Source organism: Urocampus carinirostris, chromosome 17, assembly GCF_059441175.1.
Source record: "Urocampus carinirostris isolate Australia breed hairy pipefish chromosome 17, RoL_Ucar_1.0, whole genome shotgun sequence".
Lineage (NCBI taxonomy): Eukaryota > Metazoa > Chordata > Actinopteri > Syngnathiformes > Syngnathidae > Urocampus > Urocampus carinirostris.
Window position 1 is genome coordinate 2066612 of NC_142365.1, and position 27831 is coordinate 2094442.

At 40.6% G+C, this 27831-nt stretch overlaps 3 protein-coding genes across 7 annotated transcripts in view; 2 read left to right on the plus strand and 1 right to left on the minus strand.

Annotated features, from left to right (window-relative positions):
• LOC148348916 (arrestin red cell) overlaps positions 1–13936 on the plus strand; it is a 27325-nt gene extending 13389 nt beyond the window's left edge. The window contains exons 11-16 of one of the 2 annotated variants that reach the window (XM_088320764.1): positions 1366–1438; positions 3274–3411; positions 3482–3565; positions 7560–7636; positions 11285–11339; positions 11415–13936. In XM_088320764.1, coding sequence (XP_088176890.1) covers positions 1366–1438; positions 3274–3411; positions 3482–3565; positions 7560–7636; positions 11285–11339; positions 11415–11502 — 515 coding nt within the window. In that variant the 3' untranslated portion in view covers positions 11503–13936. Of the gene's footprint in view, positions 1–1365; positions 1439–3273; positions 3412–3481; positions 3566–7559; positions 7637–11284; positions 11340–11411 lie in introns of both variants that reach the window. The other variant, XM_088320763.1, reaches the window with a different exon arrangement.
• On the minus strand, positions 13863–21391 carry taf9 (TAF9 RNA polymerase II, TATA box binding protein (TBP)-associated factor). Its single transcript, XM_088320766.1, has 6 exons — positions 21297–21391; positions 18456–18537; positions 18244–18380; positions 17245–17452; positions 14206–14313; positions 13863–14143 (listed from the first exon to the last, which is right to left on the minus strand). Exons 1-6 carry the CDS (start codon positions 21330–21332, stop codon positions 13980–13982), a joined length of 735 nt encoding a protein of 244 aa, XP_088176892.1. The 5' UTR covers positions 21333–21391; the 3' UTR covers positions 13863–13979.
• A 2339-nt stretch (positions 21392–23730) lies between these two features.
• LOC148348918 (tripartite motif-containing protein 3-like) overlaps positions 23731–27831 on the plus strand; it is a 38138-nt gene continuing 34037 nt past the window's right edge. For all 4 annotated transcript variants that reach the window (XM_088321320.1, XM_088321321.1, XM_088321322.1 and 1 more), the window contains exon 1: positions 23731–23897. The gene's annotated coding sequence lies outside the window, so the exon portion shown is untranslated. The remainder of the gene's footprint in view (positions 23898–27831) is intronic.

The following is a 27831-nucleotide window of genomic DNA, read 5'->3' on the forward strand; positions in this document are numbered from 1 at the left end:
TGCAGCGTACAAAATAATACCAAGTTGAAATGTGTCGCTTCAGTGCACTTTGCTTGGAAAGACTGTCTTGTGTATATTTTCTGAAAACAAAATACGCAAATACAAATTTGATTAGTATTTGTCCGAAAATTGTAAAAAATGTGACCACTTATTTCACAATGAAACACCTATTGCGTATTTCTGCTTTCATGGAAGACTTAAAGGAACTGCGATATAGTTATGACTGAAGAGTCTAGAATTTTAAAGAGACACTAATATTTGACCACCAAATGTGCTCACTTTAAATATAATTCTAGTTGTTTTACCATTTATTTAGAGAATTATTTTAATAACATTGGGGACTTGGCACAGAGATGAACGATCCACGCAAACTCGCTAAAAAAGTCGAGTCGGTAAAATCCTCCAGCACATTTTATTTTCTGCCCCCTCAGCAAAAATGACAGTTGTATCCACTTATATATAGTGGACGTCAGACTTTTATATATGTAAAAAGTGTAAGTCAATGCTTTTTGCAAGCCCTGTACGATGAGCACAACTTGTAAACACAAGACTCAGCAATTGACCACACTTTAAGAGGAAACCAGCATGGTGCCATGTTGAATTGTGTGGATGGAATGAATAAAATCATCCTTTATTTACAGGTACACTGTGTAATATTTGACCGCTAGATGTCAATATATTGTGTGGTGCGAACACAAACTACACAGACTCATTGACCAAACCACACAATTTTTCTTATGTTTTTGCCCAGCTATCTGAGAAGTTTTTTGTTTTTTTTTGGGAAGTACCTTTAGTAGCAATATGGCGGACATTTATATCGATGCTCAACTGAGTTCAAAAGAGCCTTTATATATTTTTTCACCACGGCTATCTGCTTTTATCCTACTTTTTTCATTGGCGTTTTCTGGAGGAACGCAGGCCGTGGGGTTGAAGAGTGATTTCACACGCGTGCTGGTTCTTTTCTTTCTAGTAGGGTGACAATAGTGAAAGTAAGAAAAGGAGCATTTGAAACACAATCCAGATGTCAACCAAAACACTAAAAAAGATTTTAAAAAAATGTATTCAAGTGATTCTAAAAGACACGTGCTTGGATGCGGCACACAAGCAGCTTGACAGAGGCTGCAATGATGATTTTAGCCAGAAGATGGCGTCAGCAAGTAGAATATGTTGAACTTACGGACACCACTTTTATGGTTTAGGAGGAAATAATGTTAAAAACACATTAAATGGATCTGATGAGCATATAAAAATCATTCCTGCTTGAAATATTGTCATGTGTCTACGGGCAAAACTGGAGATAAACAAAATGGCTCTAAATAGAAACTACCTTGACTTGTGTGCATTTGTGTGTCCTTGGCCCTGCAGTGCGTCAGTATGCCGACATCTGTTTGTTCAGCACGGCGCAGTACAAATGTCCTGTGGCGCAGGTAGAAGCTGAGTAAGTATATCCTTACATGTGTACTTCTATATAATCTCATTTCCGCACCGGAATATAAGGCGCATCCCCAGAAATGAGTCTTTTGTCAGAGTTTTTCATGTATAAGGCACACCAGACTATAAGGCACGTTGCCTTAAAACTACAGTCAGAAAGCGGTAGGGTTTTACAATGTCATCATCAAACTATTTTTAGTCGCGGTCAGGAGGTACTTGCCTAAGACACACTACAGGAAATGATACCAGTCTGACCTGAGTGGTTAAGGTAATGTTAATGTTATTATTGGGCTGGGCCGCGAAAATATTTTCACACATTAAACCGGATTGTGGTACAGAGAAGGTTGGGGACCACTAGAATAGAATATTGGGTTGTCTACTCGTCCTTATGACGCGCTTGAGATTCAGAATTAAATGAAGAGAAAGGCATTGTGGGAAGTAATTCGGTCATCCTGAAATATATAATGTTGGGGTGTCCAAACTTTTCAGAAAGCGCTGGCCAGATTTGATGAGCTGAAAATGTGTGAGGGACGACGTTTCAGCTTGGCATTCTTTAATAAATTGGTCATCCGTCAAAAGTTAGCAGTGCTTTCATTTGACATGCGAGGTCTTGTGAAAAAGTGCTCCTGTATCATTCAAACAGCTTCCAGTTATTCTCGGCATTCGTTTCCAGTGAGCTTTTTGTAGTCTGCATGTTTTTGTCGGGCTCGGTGGCTTTGGGGGTAAGGCGCCTGCCCCGAGACTGGATGGTTGCTGGTTCAAGCCTCAGCCGGGTCATACCTAGGACTTAAAGCATTAGGACCTAACGTGTCCCTGCTTGGCGCTCGTCATTAGGGGTTGGAATTGGGGGTTTGCTCGCCTAAAGATTCCCAACACATCAGTTGAGTTGAGCGAGGGGGCTGGGAATCCCCTCCTCTGTATCAATCTCCCAGAAAGAGTCAGAAATGTGAATGTGTTCTTGACTCTAGCCACCTCCCACTAGGAAGGATATGGCTCCGGTATATGTTATGTCTGGCAGTGCCCCTTGATACTATATTCTTTGAAAGGCGCTTACAGTCTCTTGGCACAGTGGTTTTGTTATTCGGTGAAAAAATAGTCAAATTTTTACTTTTCCTGGAGGCGACGGCCCTCACAGTCAACTTTCCTTTTTTTATTTATTGTCGCAATCGAGGTGGGCTTAAATTCTCACAGAAAGCTCAAGTCAAGTCATTTTTATTTGTATAGCCCTTAATCGCAGAGTCTCAAAGGGCTGCACAGGTTATTACACAGACTATTTTTCAGACTATTATTACATCATTCCCTGATCTGGAACCAACATGAGGGCAAGGAAAAACTCAAAAACCTCAACATGAGGAAAATGAAGAAACCTTGAGAATGGACCACACATGTAGCATCCCCCTTTCAGGATTACCAGACAGCAAAGGATGTTGCAATCACAAATAATACAGAGATATTGGTGGCCATAGGGCTACTGTCTGGTGATTTTTTTTTTTTTTTACATATTTATTTTATACTACGATCAACTAGCACTAACGAAATAAGAACAATTGCATTTTCTCACATTACCTATGTTCTTGGTGGCATGTTGGTTAGGATTAAATGCCCATGCCGGGTTCTATCCCCTTTACCACCTCCATTATTTTGCATTTGTGGTCCTCCATGAATATCGATTGATCCATAATTGCACAAACACGATGAAACAGGTTTTCCAATTTTACACAAGGCGCACCGGCAATTTGGGTTTTTTGGGTACAATCGGTAAATGCTAATAAAATGTTGCACGTATCGCATTAGCGCATGAAGAAAGAGCTTGGATTGAGCAGTGTGTCGTTTGCCTCTCAGTGACCAAGTGTCATCGAGCTCCACGTTCTGCAAAGTGTACACGCTGACGCCCACTCTGGACAAGAATCGGGAGAAGCGAGGCCTGGCGCTGGACGGGAAACTCAAACACGAAGACACCAACCTGGCGTCTTCCACCATGTAACGTTCGAGTCCGTCCAGCCATCGGCTGGTGACCCCAAGCTGATGCCGAGGCGTTCTTGTGTTTCAGTGTCAAGGATGTGACCAACAAGGAGGTGCTCGGCATCTTGGTGTCCTACAGGGTCAAAGTCAAGCTGGTGGTCTCACGCGGAGGGTAATGTTATCACTATGCTTGTCTTGAAGTACGGTTTCAGTATTGGTGGTCTTAATTTACCGTAAATTCCGGACTATAGAGCGCACCTGATTATAAGCCGTACCCTCCACATTTTAAGAGTAAAACCGATTTTGTACTTACACAAGCCGCACCTGTATATAAGCCGCATGTGCCCACATTAAAAAATGTAACACAAACACAAAATTAACCCAAACCCAACTTTAAGTCCCACGATTTAAACTAAATGTCCTTCATTAAAGTACACAGTCCAAAAATCACAGCCGTCAAAATGAACGGAAAATTATTCCGGTACTTAAGGTTTGATGCAGACCTGCAGAGTCCGGGTCCCGTTGAAAGTAATCCAAGGATAAAAGTGTATATTTCCAAAGGTAAGGGTGGGAAAAATATATATCCACTATTGTCCGCCGCGTCCACAAACATGTCTCACCTTTACTCCACTTCCCGTCAGCCCCCGTTTTTTTCGCCCCTTCTTTTTGATTCGCCTGTGCAAAACATATCAGAATAAGTCTCTAAAATAAATACATTACAAAAATATACAGTTTCAAATACATATTATACATGGTTACACATATTTACAAAGAAAGACGGTACACCGAGAGAGTTTTCAAAGCTTTAATAATAATAATATAACTTTCATCCCAAACCGTGCCTGACAGGGCAGTTAATGGTAGCAACACGTTAGCAACACGCTCGCAACACAGTAAACGGGTCTGTTAAATACAAGTACGGTATGTTGCGGCTTATAGTCAGGAATTTACGGTACTTGGAAGTGCATTTTCTAAAGCAGAGGTGGGCAAACTACCGCCTGGTTAAATCAAAATAGTCAAACGAATGAATGAATGAAAACTTTATTTCGGACATTAAAATAAAAACAAAACAAAAACAATAACTCAACCACAAAATAATGTTACATAACATGTTCGAAAAGGGGTAGTAAGAAGCAAATGCTTATATTCCCTACCCCTTCATCTTCCCTATTAAATACACAAATGATAATAACAACAATAGTAATAATATTAATAATAAGTTGTGATATAACAATAGCAACAATAACAACAAAGTTAACCATAGTTGTAGACGCACGATTCCCAATCTCTCGTATCACTCATACCCCATTTTCTTCATCTCTGTTTTCCGCAAGTAATGTTTTTTTGTATTTAAATTGGAACACGTGAATAGTTGGACATTGTTTGATCTTGTCTTGTAAATTGTCCCAAAGTTTGACTCCGCACACAGACACACACATACTTTTCCTAGTGGTTCTCACCCATGGGATTATGAATTTACGACACCCCCTTAAATTATAATTTCCCTCTTTCCGAATGAATCATTTATGGGTGTTTTCTGGCACTATGTTGTTGTCAGGGTTGGGTAGGGTTACTTTAACTGGATTACTTTCAATGACTTTTGGATGACTCCAATACCAAATATGCTAATAAAAGACAAAAGAAACTCAATATGGATAAAATGATGACTCACAACACGTGGTAAGCTTTCTCTCCTGGCTTTGATCTCTTTGATCTCCGGCAAAACTAACATAAAATGCAACAGAAACAAAATGAAAATAAATCCAATATCATTTTTGCCGTTCCATGCGTTCCGTTACTCCCCAAGCCTGCACAAAATTTAGTAATTTTTTTCATATTTAGTTTCTTTTGTCTTGGAGTCATCCAAAAGTCATTGAAAGTAATCAAGTTAAAGTAACCCTACCCAACCCTGGTTGTTGTTGACCTTAAATAGCAGTCGTGCTGTGAAAAAAAGTTACTAATTCATCCAATTTTAATCATTTGGACTGCAGGAAAAATGATGACAAAATATATACCTGTGATAGTCGAAAGAGTACTACTAAAACACGGGTTATTTTGGTGCCCCCTTTGTGAGCTATAACAAAAATACTACTATAGAAATTCTACAAAATTACTCCAAAACTAAATATCAAATTTAGTGCTCAAAAACAGGGATCTAAATAATATTTTGCTTTCATTCTGAAAAGAAAAAAAATACCATAGAAATACTAGAAATACGGAAACCATAGCCACCTCGTGGGAGGTGGCTAGAGTAAAGAACAAACTCACATTCATTCCACTTCACTCTTCCCAACCTGACACCGAACATTAAGCCCACCGCACAAGGGCTCAGGTGCTTTGCACCGCAACCACCAATCAACAGAGAGGCCTGAGCGTTTACACTGGTTTATCCCCTCTGCATCATCTGTGTCGAGACATACTGTACTACTACAGAAATACTATAAAAATACTACAAAATACTCCTATGGAAATACTCCAAAAATAGTTCTGCATAAATACCACAAGAACACCATTAGAGTTTTAATATAGTAATACTACTACAACAGAAATATAACAAAAATACTACGAAAATATCACTACAATAAGAGTACAAAAATACTGCAGGCTTACTACAAAGATTCCCTGATGGAAATACTTGAAAAATACTACAGCAGAAATACTAAAAGAATAAACTACAGTAATACTACAGAACTACCACAAAAATAACATAATATTATGATACAAAATTACTACTAAAGAAATATCACAAGAAAAATACTAGATATACTACAAAAATACCATTACAGTTTTAATATAGTAATACTACTACAACAGAAATATAACAAAAATACGACAAATATACCACCACAGTAAGATTACAAAAATACTACAGATTTACTACAAAAATTCCCTGATGGAAATACTACAGCTGAAATACAAAAAAAAATAAACTGCAGTAATACTACAGAACTACTACGAAAAATAACACTACAATATTATGATACAAAGATACTACTAAAGAAATATCACAAGAAAAATACTACAGATATACTACAAAAAAATACAACCGTAGTAATTCTACCAAACTACCGTAAATATCAAATGAAGCGCTTAAAACCGGGACCAATATGGCATGTCATCGCTATAATTGTGAATGTTTCGAAACCAATTCATGAAACTAATCTATTTAAAAAGAAATATAACGTGTAATTGTCTGCAAGTATATTCATAAATGGAAAAAAATGGACCGGTCCCCAGCTGTGGCCCCTTGCCCACTTGTTTTAACCCAATGCGGCCCATAGCTCCAAATAATTGCCCACTTTTGCTCTAAAGCAGGGGTGTCAAACTCATTTTACCTCGGGGGCCATTCTCTCAGGGGCCGGACTAGTATATTAGAGAGAAAGAAAAAGAGAGACAGAAATAAGACAAAGCGAAGAAGAGAAAAGGAGAGAGGGTGGGACGTTAAAAGAGCGAAAGGGAGAAAGAAAGAGAGAGAAGAGAGAGAGAATGTGAGAAACAAAAAAGATATAAAGACAAATATTGAGAGAGGGGGAAAGAGAGAGAAAGAATGATATCCAAAGAGAAATAGAAAGGGATGGAGAGAAAGAGAGAATGGGAGAAGGAGAGAAGGGGAAAGCAGGAGATAGCGAAAGAGAGAAAAGGAAAAATGCAAGAGAGAGCAAAAGAAGCTAAAAAAAGAGAAACAAAGAAAGAGAAAGAGAGAGAGACACAGAGAGTGAGAGAAAAAGGGGAGAAAAGAGAGAGATAAAGAAATAAATACAAGTACACAGTCTTTGTTCGAGGCACCTGGCTTTGGCAACATCATGTGGACATATTTAGACCTGCAGCTCGTTTTTCTCTTGCGCTTCTCTGAGCATTGTCTCGCGGGCCGTATTCAATCCCGTAGCGGGCCTGATCTGGCCCCTGTGCCGCCTGTTTGACACCCCTGCTCTAAAGCAATATTTTTTTTAACCTTTTATCGGCCGAGGCACACTTTCTCATCCAAAAATCTCTGGGGACACTGTTGAAAGTATTTGATTCGTAAATTCCTTCATTGATCAATGGAAGGAAGCAAAGATAGTGAACTTTGGCATGCTTTATTTGCAATTTCCCGCGACGGAACCATCAAAAGATTCGATCATTAGACGATATTCTCACGCGTGTACTCACTCTCTCCCCTCCCTCAGTGATGTGTCCGTGGAGCTGCCGTTTATCCTAATGCACCCGAAACCCGTGGAGCCCCCCGCGTCGCGCCCGCAGTCAGGTGAGTGCGCTCCAGTCACATGTAGCAAGCAATGTTCCCTGTCATTTTCCTTACGGGTCTGAGCGTTCACACAAAGTCAGTGAGCAACGCTTGAAACAACAGTGAGCAACAGCGATCCCATGTGTGGCAACTAAGTCATCATCAAACACGTCCAAAACATCAAGTAACATTTTGCTGAGTTTCCGGCAAAGCAAAAAAATGTTTTCACTTTTGAATGAATTGACTAAGGTATTATTGCAAAGGTTGTACGGCCTACAAACGTTATTTGTTTTTACAATTCTTTCACAAGATTTCCATTTCTTTTTTTTCCTGGTATCTTTTGTCGCATAATACTAACATTTTTGGGGGCTTATTGAGTCGGTTGCACGATATACAACTGTATTTAATCACATTTTTTTATTGGAAGTACAATGTTGGCAACAAGATTGACTTGGTATAATTGGAAATTATTTGATTGCAACACAAACTTTTTCTTCTTTTTCCGTTTTCTTTTTTTAAATTTCTTTTAAAAAAATCTCAATGTGTTTATTTTTTCCTAGCTGTTACGTTTTTCTTTTTGTTCTCTATTTACTTTTTTTCTGAATTTTTCCTTATTTTTTCTCTTCCTTTTGTTTCTTTTTTTCTCAGCTTTTCACTACTTTTTCATTTTGTTATTTTTTTCTTTTTTGTTCTATTTCCTCCTTCCTTTAAGTCATTTTGTGCATAATTTTACATCATATTTGGTCATATAGGGATGAAAGAAGCAAAAAAAGCTAAACATTTAGCCAGATACTTAGCTAAAAGAACCGCAGTTTTTTTCTCATTTGCATTACAAATCATTATAAAAATCTATGAATTGGAATTTAGTTTGTATTTCCTGTAACATAAATTGAATAAAGGTGAATGAAAATATTTTTTTAATACCTGAACAGATTCTTAGTCTATTTTTTAATTGGCGCAAAAAAGAATAACTACCAATACTGGATAAGATTCCATGAATTTATTGATTTGAATTTCTAAAATATCAGCCTATTAGGTGTTTACTATGTTGTTACTGTTATTACCAAGGTTTTTGTTTAAAATGGGGTTAAATTGGCCCAACCTATAAAATTTGACCAGAAAATCAGTATGCACTGGTTAGCTGTTTTGAGAACAGGTCCGCGGGCACCTCAGCTGTCCTTAGGGGGCACCGTGTCGGAGACCCCTGGTCTAGAGAAAGCTTGATACTAGGTGGGAGAAGAAGTAATAACAAGCTCTAGCGCCTCCTACCAGACAAAGGGCTCAGGTTTAATGGAGAGAAGGAGACCTCCTTCGGCTCCCGGTCTTAATTGTTAGCTCGCCATTCACAGGATTGGAGTCCTTGGGTGGGCACCTGGCCAGTTCCGTTGGTCATAATGCAAACACAAACCGGTCCACAAGAAAATCTTCAAAATGCTTGAAAGGATTTCATTCTGACTAGACAGAAAATAATCTCATCTTATCAGCCGTACCGCTTATCCTCATTAGGGTCGCGGGGGGGCTGGAGCCCATCCCAGCCATCTCCGGGCAGTGGGCAGGGGACACCCTGAACTGGTTGCCAGCCAATCGCAGGGCACACAGGGACAGACAACTCATTCGCTCATTCACACCTAGGGACAATTTGGACCGGCCAATTCACCTAAAATGCATGTTTTTGGAACGTGGGAGGAAACCGGAGTGCCCGCAAGCACGGGGAGAACATACAAACTCCGCACAGGAAGCCTGGAGCTGGATTTGAACCCACGACAGGTTCCCATGACATGAACTGTGCCGCACAAGCGCTAACCACTGCGCCGCCGTGCTGCCCACAGAAAATAACAATTTTTAAAAAGTGCTTAAAAATGACGCAGTTGGTGGCTGCGGGCCTCATTATCGAGTCTTCATGTGAAGCGTTACTGCCCCCTACTGTCACGTAGAAGAGGACAGGTGCATCGGACTAGTCACGGGAGTTCTGGGTCTTTTTAAGAAGCGGCTCTTTTGCCTCCTAAACGGCTCCTAAGATTTTTTATTTTTAATGATACATTATCAATAATAATAAAACAATTCACCAAATTATTAAGTAGTAAGTCATTTCATGTTTTGCGGAGGATCCCTGCAAAACACAAGAAACAAAATAGAAATATTCCCAGAGCTACAAATTTCAGCTTTTCACTCACTGAACAGATTGAAAGTTGAAAAAACAAAATCCCTGAAAATGCAAAACAATAAATTAAAAATGACTCTTTAGTGATATAAATAAATGATAAAATGCAAAAAAAACTATTTACAATTCTATATTAACCAATTTGGACACAGATCTTCTGAAAAATATGCCAAAATTATAAAGTATAAGTATAACATGAAGCAAAAGATTGTCTCTAAGATTTGATGCACTCTGCTTCGGAGCAATCAAAATCATTCCAATTACTAAAAATCTGGTTTATTTATGCTTTTATATACATACCGTAAATTCTTTTTTTTTTATCTACCATACTGAACTCTTATTAGCCAATATCTTTAGAGCCCTTACCATATTTAAAAACATGCGTGACGTATTGAAGCTGCGCGTGCATTGTTGAAGCAGAATGGCAGAATTCATGTCAGTTTATAGCAGCTCGATCATGTGTCGTAAAATCTTACATAAGTACAAAATATGTGAGGATTTTATTTTAGTCCTCAAGGACACTCAAAGAAAAAAAACTTCTTTTGATCTGCGCTGGATTTTTTCCGTTTTAAAGGTACAGAAAGAACGGGAAAATCGGCCTTAAAAGTGCTTGAATTTGGCCATGAACAATGTTCCCTCTAAGCTTTGTGCAAATGCACACTACCCAGAGCTTTTCCGGGCACAAGAAAATCTAGCCAGCTCACAAAAGTGAGGACTCAAAATTGCATGAAGGTAAAAAGACACGGGTTCCCCTGATGCTGTGTTCTAAATGCGGTATTTTGAAGTCAAGGTTAAAGTAGAACGAAGTTGAGTAAAGTTAGAGTTTTTCGAGAACCGGCTTCTTCGGCTCGGCTCACTAAAAGGAACCGGCTCTTTCGGGTCCCAAACGGCTCTTCATGTTGTTTTTGCTTTTTTAATCCCTACACGACCAAATTAAAATTATGCACAACATGACTTAAAGTAAGGGGGGCAATAGAACAAAAATAAAAAGAGAAAAAAGAGCAGAAAAAAAGCCAGAAAAAAATAAAAAGAAACAAACAAAAGGAAAAAGGAAATAGAGAACCCCAAAAAAATACCAGGGAAAAAAAAATTGAAATCTTGCGAAAGAATTTTAAAAACAAATGACGTTTGTAGGCCCTGCAACCTTTGCAATCGTACACGAGTCAATTCATTCAAAAGTGAAAAATAATTTTGCATTGCCGGAAACTCGTCAAAATGTCAAGTTTTGGACATGTTTGATCATGATTTAGTTGCCACACTTGGGATTGCCGTTGCTCACTGTTGTTTCAAGCGTTGCTCACCAACTTTGTGTGAACGCTCAGACCCCTGGAAAATGACAGGGAACATTGGGCAATGAACCCTGTATATAGTGCAAAGTAGACTGGTGATTGACTCATTTAAATAAGGCCTAATGGGAGTGTGGGGAAAAGCCCCCTAGTGGGCATTCAAACCCCCGCTTAACACACACAACACGACCGGGGACTAACTCTCGCGTTTGCCCACCCCAGCTTTGCCCGAGTCGGACCCGCCCATCGACACAAACCTCATCGAGTTCGACACCAAGTGAGTATTTTATGAAAAACCGCGTCCGTCGCCGCCCCCGCGAGCCGAGGCCATAAAGTGGAATCTTCTCAGCAGCGTCTCCCAAGACGACGACTTCGTCTTCGAGGACTTCGCCCGCCTGCGCCTAAAAGGCGTGGTGGACGACAAAGACGAGGACTGCTAGGACACGCTCGTTACATTCCCCGGCGAAAGGGAGGACGCCGGCGCCACCATCTTCTCTGCGTTTAGGTTTGAAGGATCTTCGTCCTGGCTTTTCACCATTAGTACCGCTAAGGTTCTTTCCTTACCGTCGCGGGAGGACGTTTTCGGTTGCCTGCGGTTTGTGTTGGGGTCAATTTAACCATTTCTTTGCTGTGAACGGGAACGGTTTGCCCCGAATTAGACGTTTTTTCATAAAATGCGATATCCTTTGAGATGTCAATATCACAAAAAGTACATCATTAAGTCAGTAATCCGGATGGATCGAGCGTGCCGGTGTTTAAAGGGATTACACAAGACCGCTTTTTATTTTCTTTTTAATTGGGCGCAGAACGTGTAGCGTTCCTCCTCACAATCATGCAGAAATGTCCCGTAAGATTCCATGGATCCCCAGAATCGAATTCTCGAAATAGACCGCTCGACCTCCTATCCTCTAGAGCTGTGACGTCACCGAAAAACGACGAGAATTCAGAACAATGGCAGGTCCTGTTGAAAAGCATTCAGCGATCGTAGTAATCGGAGAGTTCATGGCGCTAATATTCTGCTTGGAGTAATCGTTAGCAGCCGGCTAGCCTGGGTGCTAATTGTTATTTTCCCCCATGATGTTTTTTTGTTGTCTGCTTCTGGTTATCGAGGCTGCTTACTGCATGATTTTGTTGGTCCAGCTCGCATTTGTAGCCCTTTCATTTGATCCACAGCGTCTCGTGAAAAAGTTCTGCTGTTTTATTAAAACGGCTTCCAGTTGCTTCAACTTTTCACAGCGGTCCTTTCCTGTTACTTTTTGTAGTCAGCATGTTTCGCCTTGCTTGTGCCTCTTTATATCTATCTATATACCGACGCCATTTCCCCCTCGTGGGAGGTAGCTAGAGTCGAGAACAAACTCATTCCTTCCCATTTGTTCTTTCTGACCTGACACAGATCATTAAGCCCACAGCACAAGAACCGAGGTGCTGTGCCATGCATCCCTGCATCAGCCTATATTGGTTTACCCCTTCCGCATCATATGCGTCCATACCGGTCATTCTTGACTATCTTTTGCCATTCACATCTATCCCTAGCACCCCTTTTGCATTCATTAAATAAACCCATCTCACATCCATGACACTATATTCTTAGAATTCAGCCACTGTCTTTTGGCAAATTATGCAGACAGTTGTTTTGAGATTTGGTGAAAAAAATACAATATCTACTTGTCCTGGAGGCAGAGGCCCTCACAATCAGGTTTCCTTTTTTTTATTTTAAATTTCCTGTCTGCAATTGGGTAGGCTAAAATTCTCACACATAGCCAAAGGCTACTCCCATCATCTGGTGAAATGGTGACTTTTCTTTGGTACACATTGATTTTATACTCCGGTCAACATGATCGGCACGCCTCATGTTATTCATTTGATGACAAAGGCCGGTAAAATGTAATCAGACCACATGATAAATCCCATGATCTTTAACATGAATATTTCTTAATGAACTTTGCCTCGATGATGTACTTTCTGTGATATTTACATCTCCAAGTACTTCAACTTTCTTGAATTATGCTTCATAACGGTTAAAAATCTACAGATTTAGCCCTTGGCCAAAACCTTATTTTTCTGTCCATCGCCTTCGACCCGAAACCCGGCTTAGTAGAAAAGTACCAGCGTGCCAAAACTTTCAAAGGACTTTTTAAAAAATAGATTGAGCAAAGAAATATTTTGATTGACTTTTTAACGCTCGCCAACGAAAACTGTCGTTCGCCGTTTATTCCATGAATCTCAAGGCGATCGGTCGAAGGATGGATCCGAAAAAAGAAGCTATACGTTGCTTTTATTTTGAAATCCTTTTGAATGTTTAGCGTTGTTTCCTGTGGCGACGATGATGGCGTCTTGTACAGAATTGTTGATTTTCAAAGGGCGTCCATTCCCGACAGGGAGGGGGGGGGGTGATCGCCCGCGTCACTCGCAACATTCCGGCGCCGCCTCTTTATCACTTCCTGTCTCGGCCATCTTTTTTTTTTTCTTCACTTTAAATGTTCTAAAATGAGATTTCATTCATTTTGAAAGTGCCATGATCCCATTCAGCCAGTAAGGAGTGTGCAAAGGAAACACTCCAGCTTTTGATTTCGCTGCATTTTTAGCTTTCAATCTTTCGGCTCCGCTCGGCCGCGTCCCCGATGGGGAAAGAGGCGGAGCATGTTCTTTGCAGTGCCGTGATTGGTCGTCGTGGTTGTTTTAGTAGTGCATGTGCGTTGAATTACTCGCCACGCGCGTGATGTGTCAAAACGTGCGCGCTACTATTTTGTTGTTGTTTTTTTTTTTTTGCCTCAAACAGGAAGTGACTTCAAACGCTCGCTCATAATCATTCACATTGTTTAATTTTTACGTTGAAATTGTTTTTAGGATTAAAGTGAAAAAGCAGAAAAAGGAGCGCGTGTTGTGGTCGTGATTTCTTCCGAGTGCGCGCGCGGCGTCACATGGCGTTGTAGTCGTCGTCGTCTTGATGTTTTCTCTTGAGCGACTCGCCGCCGCCGCCGGAACTCTGGGCCGCCACGCTGCCGGCGATGAGAATGTTCTTGGAGCCGACCAGGGACGAGTTGATGAGCACGCCGGAGGCGGCGGGAGTACTCAGTTGGCCTGCGAGGAAAGGACACTCGAATCGTGGTCCGGAACGCCGAAGGACGCTTGTAGCGCCTTACCGCTTTTGGTGCCGCCGCTCTGCGAGGGAGGCGGGATCTGCACAGCGAACCTCTGGCCCGTCAGCGACACCGGAGTGCCCGCTTTGGCGCCCCCGACCGAAGAGTTGGCTGCAAAGATGACAAGGGTGCGTTGGGTGAGTATCGGCCCGGCAAAAAAAGGAGCGCTGCGACAATGATCGAATCGATTCTTAAAAGCGTTGGCAACTCATTACATCATCGATTCGTCGTGTCAGCATGTTAAATCAATGCAAATAAGCACGTTGAATCTCGTAGTACCACTTGGGTCCGGCAGGGTGCGCCTTGACCATTTTTGTGAATGGTAAATGGTCTGCATTGATATAGCGCTTTTCAAGTCAATGAAGACCTCCCAAAGCGCTTTACAGTGAGCTTCACACTCACCCATTCACACACCAATAGGGAGTCAGCCATGCAAGGGGCCTACCTGCTTATTGAGGGCATTAGGGATTCAGTGTCTTGCCCAAGGACACTTTGACATGCAGTGTTCTCATTTGCCCGCGTCCTAGACGCATCATTTTTGCTGGGGACGAATAGTCTCAAATCAACGTGCGTCCCCGGGACGCAACCTTTTTGCCACGAAATTGTCATTATTGCCTGATTACTTTTTTTTTTAAACAAACAACCGGCTTTTTCGGCTCAACTCATTCAAGAGAGCCGGCTCTCAAACGGCTCACTTGCTTTGATGCATTATGATGTTGTATAAAGAAGTTAAAAAAAAAAAAGGAAGTATAAAAGGAGAAAAAAAAAAAAAGACAGGTTTGTGGTGATCCCTTTAATCGGTATATTACCAACAATAATTTGATGATTGAGAATGAATATATAGATTTACATCATATTTGTCGCCGATTTACAATTCCAACCTGGATAACACTTAATTTTGGGGAACCATAGATCTCTGTTGGGACCCATAGATTTTTGAGCATGCGAGTCCCCGGGACCCATCACTTTTCACAGCTAAAATGATCACTGGACATGTAACACAGACAAGCCGGGAATCTAACCTATGATCTCTTGATCCCAAGAAGAGCGCTCTACCTGCTGAACTAATGCCGCCCCAAATTTGTTTTTTTTTTACTTTGCATAGTTACAAATTGGCATGAAACAATCATACACTACAAAGTTAACAATTTTCAAAGGAACAAAGTGCTGCAGAAACACAGGAAAAAATGATAATAATAATATAATAATAATAATTTCCTTGTATTGTCATTCTGTGTAACAATGTACACAGAACGAAATGTCGATTGCACCTGACCCGTTGTAGCGAGCCGATGCAGCCGCAGCCAACAGAGGGCGCCGCCGACCACTTTTTAAGTCTTAGGAATGACTCGGCCGGGGCGCGAACCACCGACCTCCCAGTCTCAAAGCGGGCGCCTTACCATCTAGGCTACTGAGCTGGTGATATGTTTATCTCAACACAAGGGGCATATTCTATAATAGCTGCACATTGAGAATATTTATCATCATGGGGATGATTCAACCAAAAAACAATTTTTTTGGGGCTGATAAGTTTTGCTACAAATATTGCAATTTCTTTTATGTTGTGTATAAGCCCTAATATGATCTTTGGACAAGGTGATATGGAAAGAATATCTTACCCATTTGCAGGCATATAGTATACGTTTGTACGCATTTTGGTTTATATGTTATATGACAAACACCAAAATTTGTTTTTTTACTTTACATTCTAGAATATGAAACCAGCTCGGTAGGCTTGGGAGTAGGGCACCCATCCTGAGACTGGGAGTCATACCTGTTGCCTCCCTTCTTGCTGCTTGGCATTAGGGTTTGGAATTGGGGGACTTTTCACACCTCATGACTCCAAACGACGGGTGTTACATGGCATATCCAGCCCAGGGTACAATTGATCCTTTCTGGTGCAGGGATTCTAAACCATCACAATGGCCAAATCGGATATATTCTTTTTATAAAAAATCAAGTATGTTCAGTTATTTAATGTTTAAGTTTGTTTGTTCAGAATGTATGTATATGTTAAAAAAAACGTTAAGTTTGTTCAATAAATGTTTATCTTAATCAGCGCGCGACCAAAGATTTGGTTTGGGCTCCCACCCTTTGTGCAAATGAGTTTGACACCCTCTTGCATTAGGGGGAGATGGCTCCGGTATATACATACAATACAAAATAATACGTGCAATATTTCTCCATCTGGGCAGCACGGCAGAACAATGGTTAGCGCGTGTGCGGCACAGTTCCGAGGTCACGAGATCAAACCTCCTATGTGGAGTTTTGCATGTTGCCCCGTGCTTGCGTGGGTTTCCTCCGGGCACTCCGGTTTTCTCCCACATTCCAAAAACGTGCATGTCAGGTGAATTGGCCGGTCCAAATTGTCCCTAGGTGTGAATGAGCGAGTGAATTGTCTGTCCCTGTGTGCCCTGAGACCAGTTGAGGGTGTCCCCTGCCCACTGCCCGAAGATGGCTGGGATGGGCTCCAGCACCCCGCGACCCTACTAAGGATAAGAGGTGCAGCTAATGGATGGATTGATGCGCTACGGAATGTTTTTTGAATAAAAGTGTACCTCGGTACAAAAAGGCTTGAAAAACACTGAGCTATATAATTAAAATCCATGTTGTATATTTGGACTGGTGTAAAATGACAGCTCTGTTGGATATTAAAAAATTATTGTGGGAGTCATTACAAGGAAAATTGAAAGTGGCACTCCGCACCGAAAATGTTGCTGACCTAAACTCAAGGCATTCAATTGAGGAAAGGCCGCTTTATTTTATCATTTGTAGCACTGAAGTTAATATTTTGAATTCATATTTTGTCGTTTTTACATTTTCAGGGATGTAGTGTTGACTGTGTTGTATGGTGCAGAGACTTGGAGTCATTTCCTCTCATCTTAAACCCAACATAAAAATTCAAGGGTTTCAAGCACCCTTATGAACCCCGAATATAAAAATTTAGACCTTTTTGGGACGCAACCACCGCCAAAAACGGATTCCCCTACATGCAAGAAGCATGCTATTCAAGAAGTCAATGAGGAAGTTATGGCTACTCACCAAGCGTGGGTGTGGCAGGTCTGCTCGTGACGGCGCTGAGACGGGGTGCGGTTATCCGTCCGGCCGACATCACCTTCTTGGGAAGAAACTTGAGGCGGTAGTTGGGGGCGGTCAAGCAGTAGCGATCAGGTGGCAAGCGTGGACCCGTGTAGGGTTTGATGAGAGGTAGCGGGGTTTGATTCTTTTGTCTGGCCACCTCCAACAGAAACTGATGGACAGACAAAACACTAAGAACAGGGGTCTGGAATCCATGGCTCGCCAGCCATATGGATCATCTCATGAGTACATATGGCTCTGATAAACAGGATTGGGTAGGGTTACTTTAATTGGATTACTTTCAATGACTTTTGGATTACTCCAATACCAAATACACTAATAAAAGACAAAAGAAAGTAAATAGGAATAAAATGATTCCATTTTGTGCAGGCTTGGAGTAACTGAATACACGGAACGGCAAAAATGATGTTAGCAAGCTGTTTGGATTGATTTTCATTTTGTTTCTGTCGCATTTGATGTTCGTTTTGCCGGGGATCAAAGAGATCAAAGCCAGGAGAGAAAGCTTACCACGTGTTGTGAGTCATCATTTTATTCATATTTTGTTTCTTTTGTTAGCATATTTGGTATTGGAGTAATTGAAAGTAAAAGTAACCCTACCCAACCCTGCTGATAAAACTTAAAATATGTCATCACATAGGGCCGCAACAACTCATCGAAAACATCCACAACAGCGTTGGCAACTCATTATCATTGACTTGCCGTCTCACGTGATTTGAGCCACCAATACGTTAAATAAACGCAAATATGAGCGGACAATTCTTTTGTGGCGTTAAAAGTTTGAGTCATTTTTACAAAATAACTCATTTAGGACGAAAATGAGCCTCTGTCTTCAAATATATGGTCTGGCTCTCTACCCAAAAAAATCCAAATATTTTTGCTTTTTACGGCTCTTCGGGTCAAATAGGGTCCCGAAACCCCGCACGAGGCCGCCTCAGATCTTACATCTCTCGGGGGCGGCGATGTAAACGATTGGTCCATGCGACATTGGATGGCCAGTTTGATGTCATCGGCGTCCACGTTGGATTTCTTGGCGTGCATAGCGTAGATCTTGGCATCTTCGATGATGCTCGTCACATATCCTGAGGTGAGTAAGAAGACGACGTTTAAGGCGGCGAAAAACGAGCCGGGCAGGATCGGGCACTCGCACGACTCACTGTAGGTAAACTCCAACATCTGGTTAATCACGCGGGGCTCGTACTCTGTGACCCCCATGTCCTTCAGGATCTGGATCATCACCTAAAGTGCAAACATTTGAAACACTTTTTGGACGATTCAAATGATACTTGAAAACAACTTGAATCTTAAATGGTGTGCCGATGGCAGTTTACATTTTATACACTTCACCCATATTAAAATGCACTGTTATTTGAAGCAGGCATAAAAACCGGTCAGTGTGGAGGAGATACTGTATTCCATGTATATTGAGTACCCCCAATTTGAATTAAAAATCTATCATTTTATGAACTTTCTCAGCTCAAAACCAACACGCGGCCATGATAATGTCCTTCATAGTCCAAATCATGATCAGACTAGGGCCGCAACCAGTGATCCCTCTAAGCTGTGCGGGTGCGTTATCGCGTACTGCCCGCAGATTCTAAGCGCACAAGAAAATCTAGCCAGCGCACAAAAATCAGGGCTCAAAATTACTAATTAAGAAGAGACTTAAGTCAAAGTTACAGTTCATGAAGGTCAAAATACACGGGTTCCCCTGATGCTGTGTTCTAAATGCGGTATTATGAAGTCGAGTCGAAGTAGAACGAAGTTGAGTAAAGTTAGTAGAGTTTGTCGAGAACTGTCTTCTTCGGCTCGGCTCACTAAAAGGAACCGGCTCTTTCGGGTCCTGAACAGCTCTTAAGGTTGTTTTTGCTTCTTTAATCCCAACATGACCAAATATTATGTACAATGATGCACAAAATGACTTGAAGGAAGGGGGGAATAGAACAAAAAAGAAAAAAATACCAAAATGTATAAGTAGTGAAAAGCTGAGAAAAAAAAAACAAAAGGAAGAGAAAAGAAGGAAAAAATTTGAAAAAAAGCCAGAAAAAAAAAGAAAATTTAGGAAAAAAGTAAATAGAGAACAAAAAGCTCGGAAAAAATAAACACAATGAGATTTTTTTTAAAGGAATTAAAAAAAAAGTAGAAAAAAAAACACGGGAAGAAGAAGAAAAAGTTTGTGTTGCATTCAAAGAATTTCCAATTATATCAAGTGGATCTTATTGCCGACATTGTACTTCCACTCAAAAATGTGATTAAGTACAGTTGTGTATCGTGCGGGGGTTGCGGTTTGTTAAATCTTTGAATATGAGCATTACCAAAATAAAATAATATACACTATAAAATCTTAGTTAATTGTCAATATTATTATTTACTTTTTCGTTTTTTTTTCTACTACTACTTCTGTTCCCTTCAAAATTGTTAACTTTGTGTCATGATGAAAGTCAAAACACTAAAAAGGTTGAAACTCGTGCCAATTTTATTTATTATGATTCAATGTCCAATAAAGTAAAAAATATATATAGGATAACTTATGGCCTTGGCGCCACCTGCCAGACTAAAGTGCTACTAAAACTCTCAGCGTCACAACGGAATTGTGTGCACTGATTTAACATGTGTAATGGCTCATAATTTACGAGACATTACAAATCAAAGATCTCATTAGTTCTTAAGACTTATTATTCAATTTTAACGAGTAGTTGTTGCAGCCCTACATCAGATACACCAAAGATTGGTTTCCTTTACCGTCCTTTTATTGCATTTGACTAAATCTTTCAAGAGGACTTAAATTCTCCATTCTTTAATATTCGTCTCTAGCAGGGTTGGGCAGGGTTACTTTAACTGGATTACTTTCAGTGACTTTTGGATTACTCCAATACCAAATATGCTAATAAAAGACAAAAGAAACTAAATAGGAATAAAATGACTCAAATTTGTTCAGGCTTGGGGAGTAACGGAATACATGAAACGGCAAAAATGATGTTGGCAAGCTGTTTGGATTGATTTTCATTTTGTTGCTGTCGCATTTTATGTTCGTTTTGCCAGAGATCAAAGCCAGGAGAGAAAGCTTACCACGTGTTGTGATTCATCATTTTATTCATATCATCTCATCAGCTGCAACGCTTATCCTCAGTAGGGTCGCGGGGGTGCTGGAGCCCAGCAATCAGTGGGCAGGGGACACCCTGGACTGGTTGCCAGCCAATCGCAGGGCCATTTTATTCATATTTAGTTTCTTTTCTCTTTTATTAGCATATTTGGTATTGGAGCAATCCAAAAGTAATCCAGTTAAAGTAACCCTACCCAACCCTGGTCTCGAGTACTGTGACTAAAATTTGGGGGTTTGAGATCGAACCTAATGCGCACGACACATGATACAGTATCACCGCCTGCGCAAACTACACTGATTTTAATTGAAAGGCTCCAACGCAAACACCCAATATACTCTAAGAAACCAAACATTTCCTACACATTTTTCCTCGGATCTACACAATTCACACAGGTCACCCCATTTTTTTATAACTTCAAAACGGTGAATTTCTCCTAATCGGAAAGATTTTAATGCCCGTTTTATATTTGCACACCTTCATTTCAATCATGTAAAAATGCACCCGAATTAAATCATGTCAATCTAACATTGATTTACAACTTTTGTAAACATTATTTGGACACGCGGGTGGGAATCGAAACTACCGGTTTCCCCTGAAAGGAAACAATGCTTGGAGAAGTTCTTCCAAGCGTAAATAATCTCGTGCAAACTAGACTTTTCTTCGAATCCCAAAATATAAAATCTAGTAACAATTTTGTAACTATATTTACCTTTAATTTAGCCCTTCAGCTAGCAGTGGCTAAGCTAATAAGACGCGATCTATAGTGATCAACGATCGTGCTCACAAACTAGTTATTACATGGTCTCTGCATGAAAGTGTAGCATTCGGACAACTTTGGCGCAAGAGAAGCCGGCACCTGAACGCAAATAGAAACTAAAAAAAAACAAATATTACCTGAGCATCTTTAGGGATGCTTTTCGGAGCAGACATCTTGAAGTTCTCATGTGCCAGCCACGCCCCTGCTTTCTTCTTCTACGTTCCAATTTTCTTCTACGGATTTTTCATGGCGCGTCCTGGCGGACCGGAAGCCCAAACCAAACAAGTGAGTTTTATCCAGATTATATCGATGAAAGTCGTCAAAACAGCAAATATTCGACTCTGTTCGTGTGTAAGTCAGCGTTTTTATAGTACACTGATGCATTTTAGATGTGTATGGAACGGAATAAGAGAGAATATCTGGTTATATGTGGCGAATATTGAGGCACTAGTTACAGTCACGTTTGCTCTCTTACCGTTGCAGAGTACATTTGTGTAGGCAAGCTATTTAACATTACGAGCAGTTATTCGGTTATTAAAATACAACATTCACGTGACATGCGGTGAGGTTTGTATCTGCGCAATCAGATTTACTAATAATTTCACCCATATCACATTCAGGGTTGGGTAGAAAAGAATAGAATAAAATAGAATATACCTTTATTGTCATTGTTACAAAATGGGTTAACATATTGTGACAACGAAATTGGGCACGCCACTCCAGTTTCACACATTCACAGTGAGGTAAAAAGCCAAGAAGATAAAGGAACAGAGAAGATAAAGTTATAAAACAAAGAGGATAAGGCTATAGTTATAATTTACATGATATTTACACAAGAAATGTCGGAATGTAGAATGTTACATACAGTTGGTATCGTAATACAGTTGGTATCGTAAGGGTTGTGCAATTTTGCATTTGGTGCAAACATAGTCATCATAGTGCAGAAAAAAAATGGTAGGGTTACTTTAACTGGATTACTTTCAATTACTTTTGGATTACTCCAATACCAAATATGCTAATAAAAGACAAAATAAACTAAATATGAATAAAATGACTCCATTTTGTGCAGGCTTGGGGAGTAACGGAATACATGGAACGGCAAAAATGATGTCGGCAAGCTGTTTGGATTTATTTTTATTTTGTTTCTGTCGCATTTGATGTTCGTTTTGCAAGAGATCAAAGCCAGGAGAGAAAGCTTACCACGTGTTGTGAGTCATCATTTTATTCATATTTAGTTTCTTTTGTCTTTTGTTAGCATATTTGGTACTGGAGTCATCCAAAAGTCATTGAAAGTAATCCAGTTAAAGTAACCCTACCCAACCCTGATCACATTTATGATTTGATTGGCAGAGCAAAACGGCAATATATAAACTGTAGTTCGGTCAAACTTCTTACCCCCTTAACGTTCCGAAAGCTTGCAAAGAAGCAAATACGTGTCTCAGACATGTACGGAAACAGTGTCTGTACGATGTCACCAAACAAACATTTCTTAGTTTCCATTTTATTTTTTGCTGGCAACTGTAAGAAGTAAGAATTTGATTGTGCAGGGAAACGGGGTTCTTTACTGTGCATATGACAATAAACACTTTGAATTGAATTGAGTTTAAAAATAGACTCATCACAGAAACATCAAGATCGTTCTAAAACAAGATACCGGGAAAATATAAAGCCGCAAAGCTCACCTAAGTTCTCTTGCAGCCTTCACGTAACCATGGTCTTCTTACAACCGTGAGTGTAGTAAATCCAGGAGAGTAAAATATTTACAAATACAAAATAGTAAAAATGTTTTCTCTATGCCGTAGCGCAACCCAACGTGTGATTCACATTCATCTTTTTCGGCCAATTGCAGGCTTTGTTTCGCCCCTTTAGCCTACGCGAGCCTGTAAATGATGAAAAGGATCCGCCCCCTTTACCTCCGAATAACTTTAGCCAATAGTGACTGATTCAAATGATGATTAACACATTGGTTAGGAAATGAAACGCCGATATATAAATCCCAGCAATACACCGCGGACGACTTCGCCTTCGGGGGAAAATCGAGTCGGCGGCTGCTTGCCTTAGTTGCAAGACTTTGCGACTTAATATTGATCCATCTATAAGGCGCACTGTATTATAAGGCGCATGGTCAGCTTTTGTAAAAAATAAAGGCTTTTAGGTGAGCCTTATAGTGCGGAAAATACGGTACTCGTCTTTTTAGTGCTTTTTGACGAAATTTGTCCCCTTTGAAATTTCTACTTCCCTGTGAAGTGGAGATTTCATAAATAAACAAAGTAAAAATGTGTCTATTTAGTGATTGTTGTTCCAAATGTATATTTTAGTATTCTTCCTCAAGAATGAAGCAGGATGTAGTCGCCATGGCAACAGGCACGCACCAGCACCCATCCTCTGCGTGCGTCCCCTTTCAAAGGACATCAGGAATTCCTAAAAGCAAGAAAAACCCGCCTCTTTGTTGCCGTCTCTCCTCCAGTCTTCTCATCTCCTCCACCATTGGTCCTCCCCGTCCCCTCCCATTGGCCCCCCGGCCAATCACGTGCCTGCTTCCTCTCTACCGCTCGTTTAAGTCACGTCGACACGTGCACGCCGACCGCAAACAGGCAATCTTGACATCTCCACACGTCCGTTCTCTTTTCGGCGCCCTGGAAATGAGGAGGTGGTGTCGGACGGGCGGGTGTCGCCCTCTCGGGAGGAGGACCAGAGACCACCGCTGAGATCTTCATCAGGAAGTCCTCCGCTCGCCTGTGAGTTTTCCGTCCAACCTTCGCCAGCGTGTGCTTGAGGAAGTGGAGGGTTTCCCATACCATAGGAACATTCTGGCAGGGCGCCAGGGTTCCATTCAGGGATCGGGAACCTTCTTGACCCCAAAAGCCATAAAAGCAAAAATAGTTTGTTGAGAGAGCCAGCCCATATTTTTGAAAACAAAATTCAATAAAATCGCCAGACCTGCTCTCGGTGAAATAATACTAAGGCTAGTATTAATTTGCATATGACCCTATTTTTATGACCGTATGTATTTTCCGTAACACTATTTAAATACTCTATATCAACACGTTATATTGGCTATTTTTGTATTCGATATCTTTGATTTTATTTTTCAACAAAAGGATACTGCTGGAAGTGCCAATTTACCTTCGGGGTTGAATAAAGTATCTATCTAGACATCTAGACATTTATCTAGGCATTATCTATCTAGATATTCATCTATCTAGACTTCTATCTAGACATCTATCTAAACATCTATCTATCCAGATATCTATCCAGACATCTATCTAGACTTCTAGACATCTAGACAATTTCTAGACATTTATGTAGACATTTATCTAGACATTCTTCTATCTATCTAGACATTCATCTATCTAACTAGACATCTATCTATCTAACTAGACATCTATCTATCTAGACATCTATCTAGCTAGACATCTATCTAGATATCTATCTAGATATCTATCTATTTAGACCTCTAGACATCTATCTAGATATCTAGACATCTATCTAGACATCTATCTATCTAGACATCTATCTAGATATCTATATATCTAGACATCTATCTAGATATCTATCTATCTAGACATCTATCTATCTATCTATCTATCTATCTATCTATCTATCTATCTATCTATCTATCTATCTATCTATCTATCTATCTATCTATCTATCTATCTATCTATCTATCTATCTAGACATCTAGACATCTATCTATCTAGACATCTATCTAGACATCTATCTATCTATCTAGACATCTATCTATCTAGACATCTATCTAGAAATCTATCTAGACATCTATCTATCTAGACATCTATCTAGAAATCTATCTATCTATCGGATAGATAGATTCTATCCTGACATCTATCTAGACATTTAACTATCCATCTAGACACCTATCTATCAATTGCCCTATCGCCTGTATCCCATAACAGTAAATATATGACTTAAATTTGTATCTCCCTTTCTCAGTCACTTAAGATCACCGGTGCTCATTTTTGCCTTAAAGCACGGTTTCAAAACAAGGTGCGAGCAAAGTTCTTTTGTAAAAATGTGACAAAATACCGCAGACGACAAGAATATCGTCTGATTTATCTCAATATCTGAATTTGAAACGTTGCTGAGAAAAGTGCAAGAGTTACATTTTATGTCCGACCCAAATTCTGGAGGACCCCCCCTAGACCGTTTGCCCACCGGGGTCTTATAAAATTCTATGGGAAACCCTGAAGTGGATCGACGGATTCATATGACAAGGTGAGATTGCTGAAGGAAAACGGTCGTCACGTTTGTGGGAGCGTGGAGGGAAAACCTCGGGCACCGGCTGTCGTTTGTTGTTAGTGGAAATGGAGAGCAGAATGTCCGGCCGGCACGGCAGGAATGCGGAGCGGCGTGGGGAAACGGGGAGGGGGTTGGGGGGCTTGCTCGGCTTTACAAGCCACTTGTAATCGCGTCGAGTCGGAACGGAATTCTTTTTGGGGTTGTTCTTGTTTTGAATCGACAGTTACTTATTTCAGTTGAGGTCAATGTGCGGGAGAAATGAAGTGGATATTTTGGGGGGGAGAATGCTAACTCAGTAGGTTTTGATTGGTCTCTACCGTCGAGTTGAGTTTTGGACAACGATAGAGAGGAAGGCTACTGGACTAGTTTTAGGTTTGATAAGAGTTACAATTTACAGAGGAACCACCACAGTCCGAGTTAATCTGAACAAAAAAAAAACAGTAATTTTATGAACAAGATGGATGGATACTTTATTCATCCCCATTAGGGAAATTCCCACTTCCAGCAGTATCCTTTGTTGTTTATGAACAGAATGGCCTCGGGGTGCTGTGTTGTAGTTTAGCCACAGCGGAGTGGATGACGGCACACGCTAGTCCAAAAGTTCAACGTCCCTGCAGCAGATGGAGATCTCTGTGCCCAGGGTTACACCGCCTCGTGTTCACGTAGATAGCCAGTCCGCCATCTCTCCGTTTCCCGCAGGCTTTCGTGTTTCTGTCTAACAGTGCTGACGCCGGGTAGCTCCACGTAGCTCCATGTTAGCGTCACGAGCACAGCCAGTTCGTTGGTCTTATTTGGTAGAGAGTTCACAGTTCCGATGATTACGGACGGTACCGGATACTTGTAACGCCGCTAGCCGCTTACTATTGTTGTATTTTGGTTATTATAAGGAGCCCTTTTAGAAAGGTAACAAGCATGTTGGTTCAATCGGCATTCGGATCTTCTTTAAAAGCCTAGCTGCGGGATTTTGTATGCTCGACTTGGGGAGACCGGAGAGTAGTACATTACAGTCATGGAGACAAGAGGACACAGTACTATGAATGGTCATCTGGTCATTAAATCACATATTAGAATATATTATTTCCCAGGTGACGTCCGTGAAGCAGCGATGCCTTCAGTGACCTTCACCGACTCATAAAATGTCCCTTTTCGGATAGAAGTACAATCCCGGACCAATGTTCCCTCTAAGCTGCGTGTGTGCGCAATCGCGCACCACCCAGAGCTTTTCCGCACACAAGAAAATCTAGCCAGCTCACGAAAATCAGGGCTCAAATTTGCTAATTAAGAAGCAAATTAAGTCAAAGTTACAGTGCATGAAGGTCAAAATACACGGGTTCCCCTGACGCTGTGTTCTAAATGCGGTATTTGGAAGGCAGGTCGAAGTAGAACGAAGTTGAGTGAAGTTAGTAAAGTTTTTCGAGAACCGGCTTCTTCGGCTCGGCTCACTAAAAAGAACCAGCTCTTTCGGGTCCCAAACGGCTCTTAAGGTGGTTTTTGCTTCTTTCATCCCTACACGACCAAACATTATGTAAAATTGTGCAGAAATTGACTTAAAAGAAGGGGGAATAGAACAAAAAAGAAAAAAATACCAAAATGAAAAAGTTGTGAAAAGCTGAGAAAAAAAAGAAACAAAAGGAAGAGAAAAAAAGAAGGAAACATTTAGAAGAAAAGCCAGAAAAAAACAAAAGAAAGAAATGTAAGAAAAAAAAGTGAATAGAGAACAAAAAGAAAAAAGTAACAGCTCGGAAAAAATAAACACAATGAGATTTTATTTAAAGGAATTTAAAAAAATGGAAAAAAAAACAGGGAAAAAGAAGAAAGTTTGTGTTGCATTCCAATAATTTCCAATGATATCAAGTGAATCTTGTTGCCAACATTGTACTTCCACTCAAAAATGGGATTAAATTCAGTTGTGTATCGTGCAACCGACTAAATGAGCCCCCCAAAATGTTAGTATTATGCGACAAAATATATCAGGAAAAAATAAATAAATGGATATATTGTGAAAGAATTGTAAAAAAAAAAATGACGTTTGTAGGCCCTACAACCTTTGCAATCGTACATGAGTCAATTCATTCAAAAGTGAAAAATACTTTTGCATTGCCGGAAACTCAGCAAAATGTAACGCGATGTCAAGTTTTGGACATGTTTGATAATGACTCAGTTGCCACACTTGGGATTGCCGTTGCTCACTGTTGTTTCAAGCGCTGCTCACCGACTTTGTGTGAACGCTCAGACCCGTAAGGAAAATGACAGGGAACATTGCCCCGGACCGACTGTTACGTAACGCGTACGTGATTCACTCGCTGCGCGAAGATTACGAGTAGCGCGAGTGGAGAGAGGATGCCGTTCTGTATTTGTGCGTGTGGGGGGGCCGGAGGGGGGCGAACTGCCCATCCAGAAATAATGCGTTCCTTT

Coding starts and splice junctions, on each gene's coding strand:
- taf9 (XM_088320766.1), bottom strand. CDS start 21,332: ATGTCTGCTCCGAAAAGCATCCCTAAAGATGCTCAG. Junction 17,453..18,243: donor CATCGCCGCCCCCGAGAGAT/GTAAGATCTGAG, acceptor TCTGTCCATCAG/TTTCTGTTGGAGGTGGCCAG. Junction 14,144..14,205: donor GAGCGGCGGCACCAAAAGCG/GTAAGGCGCTAC, acceptor CTTTCCTCGCAG/GCCAACTGAGTACTCCCGCC.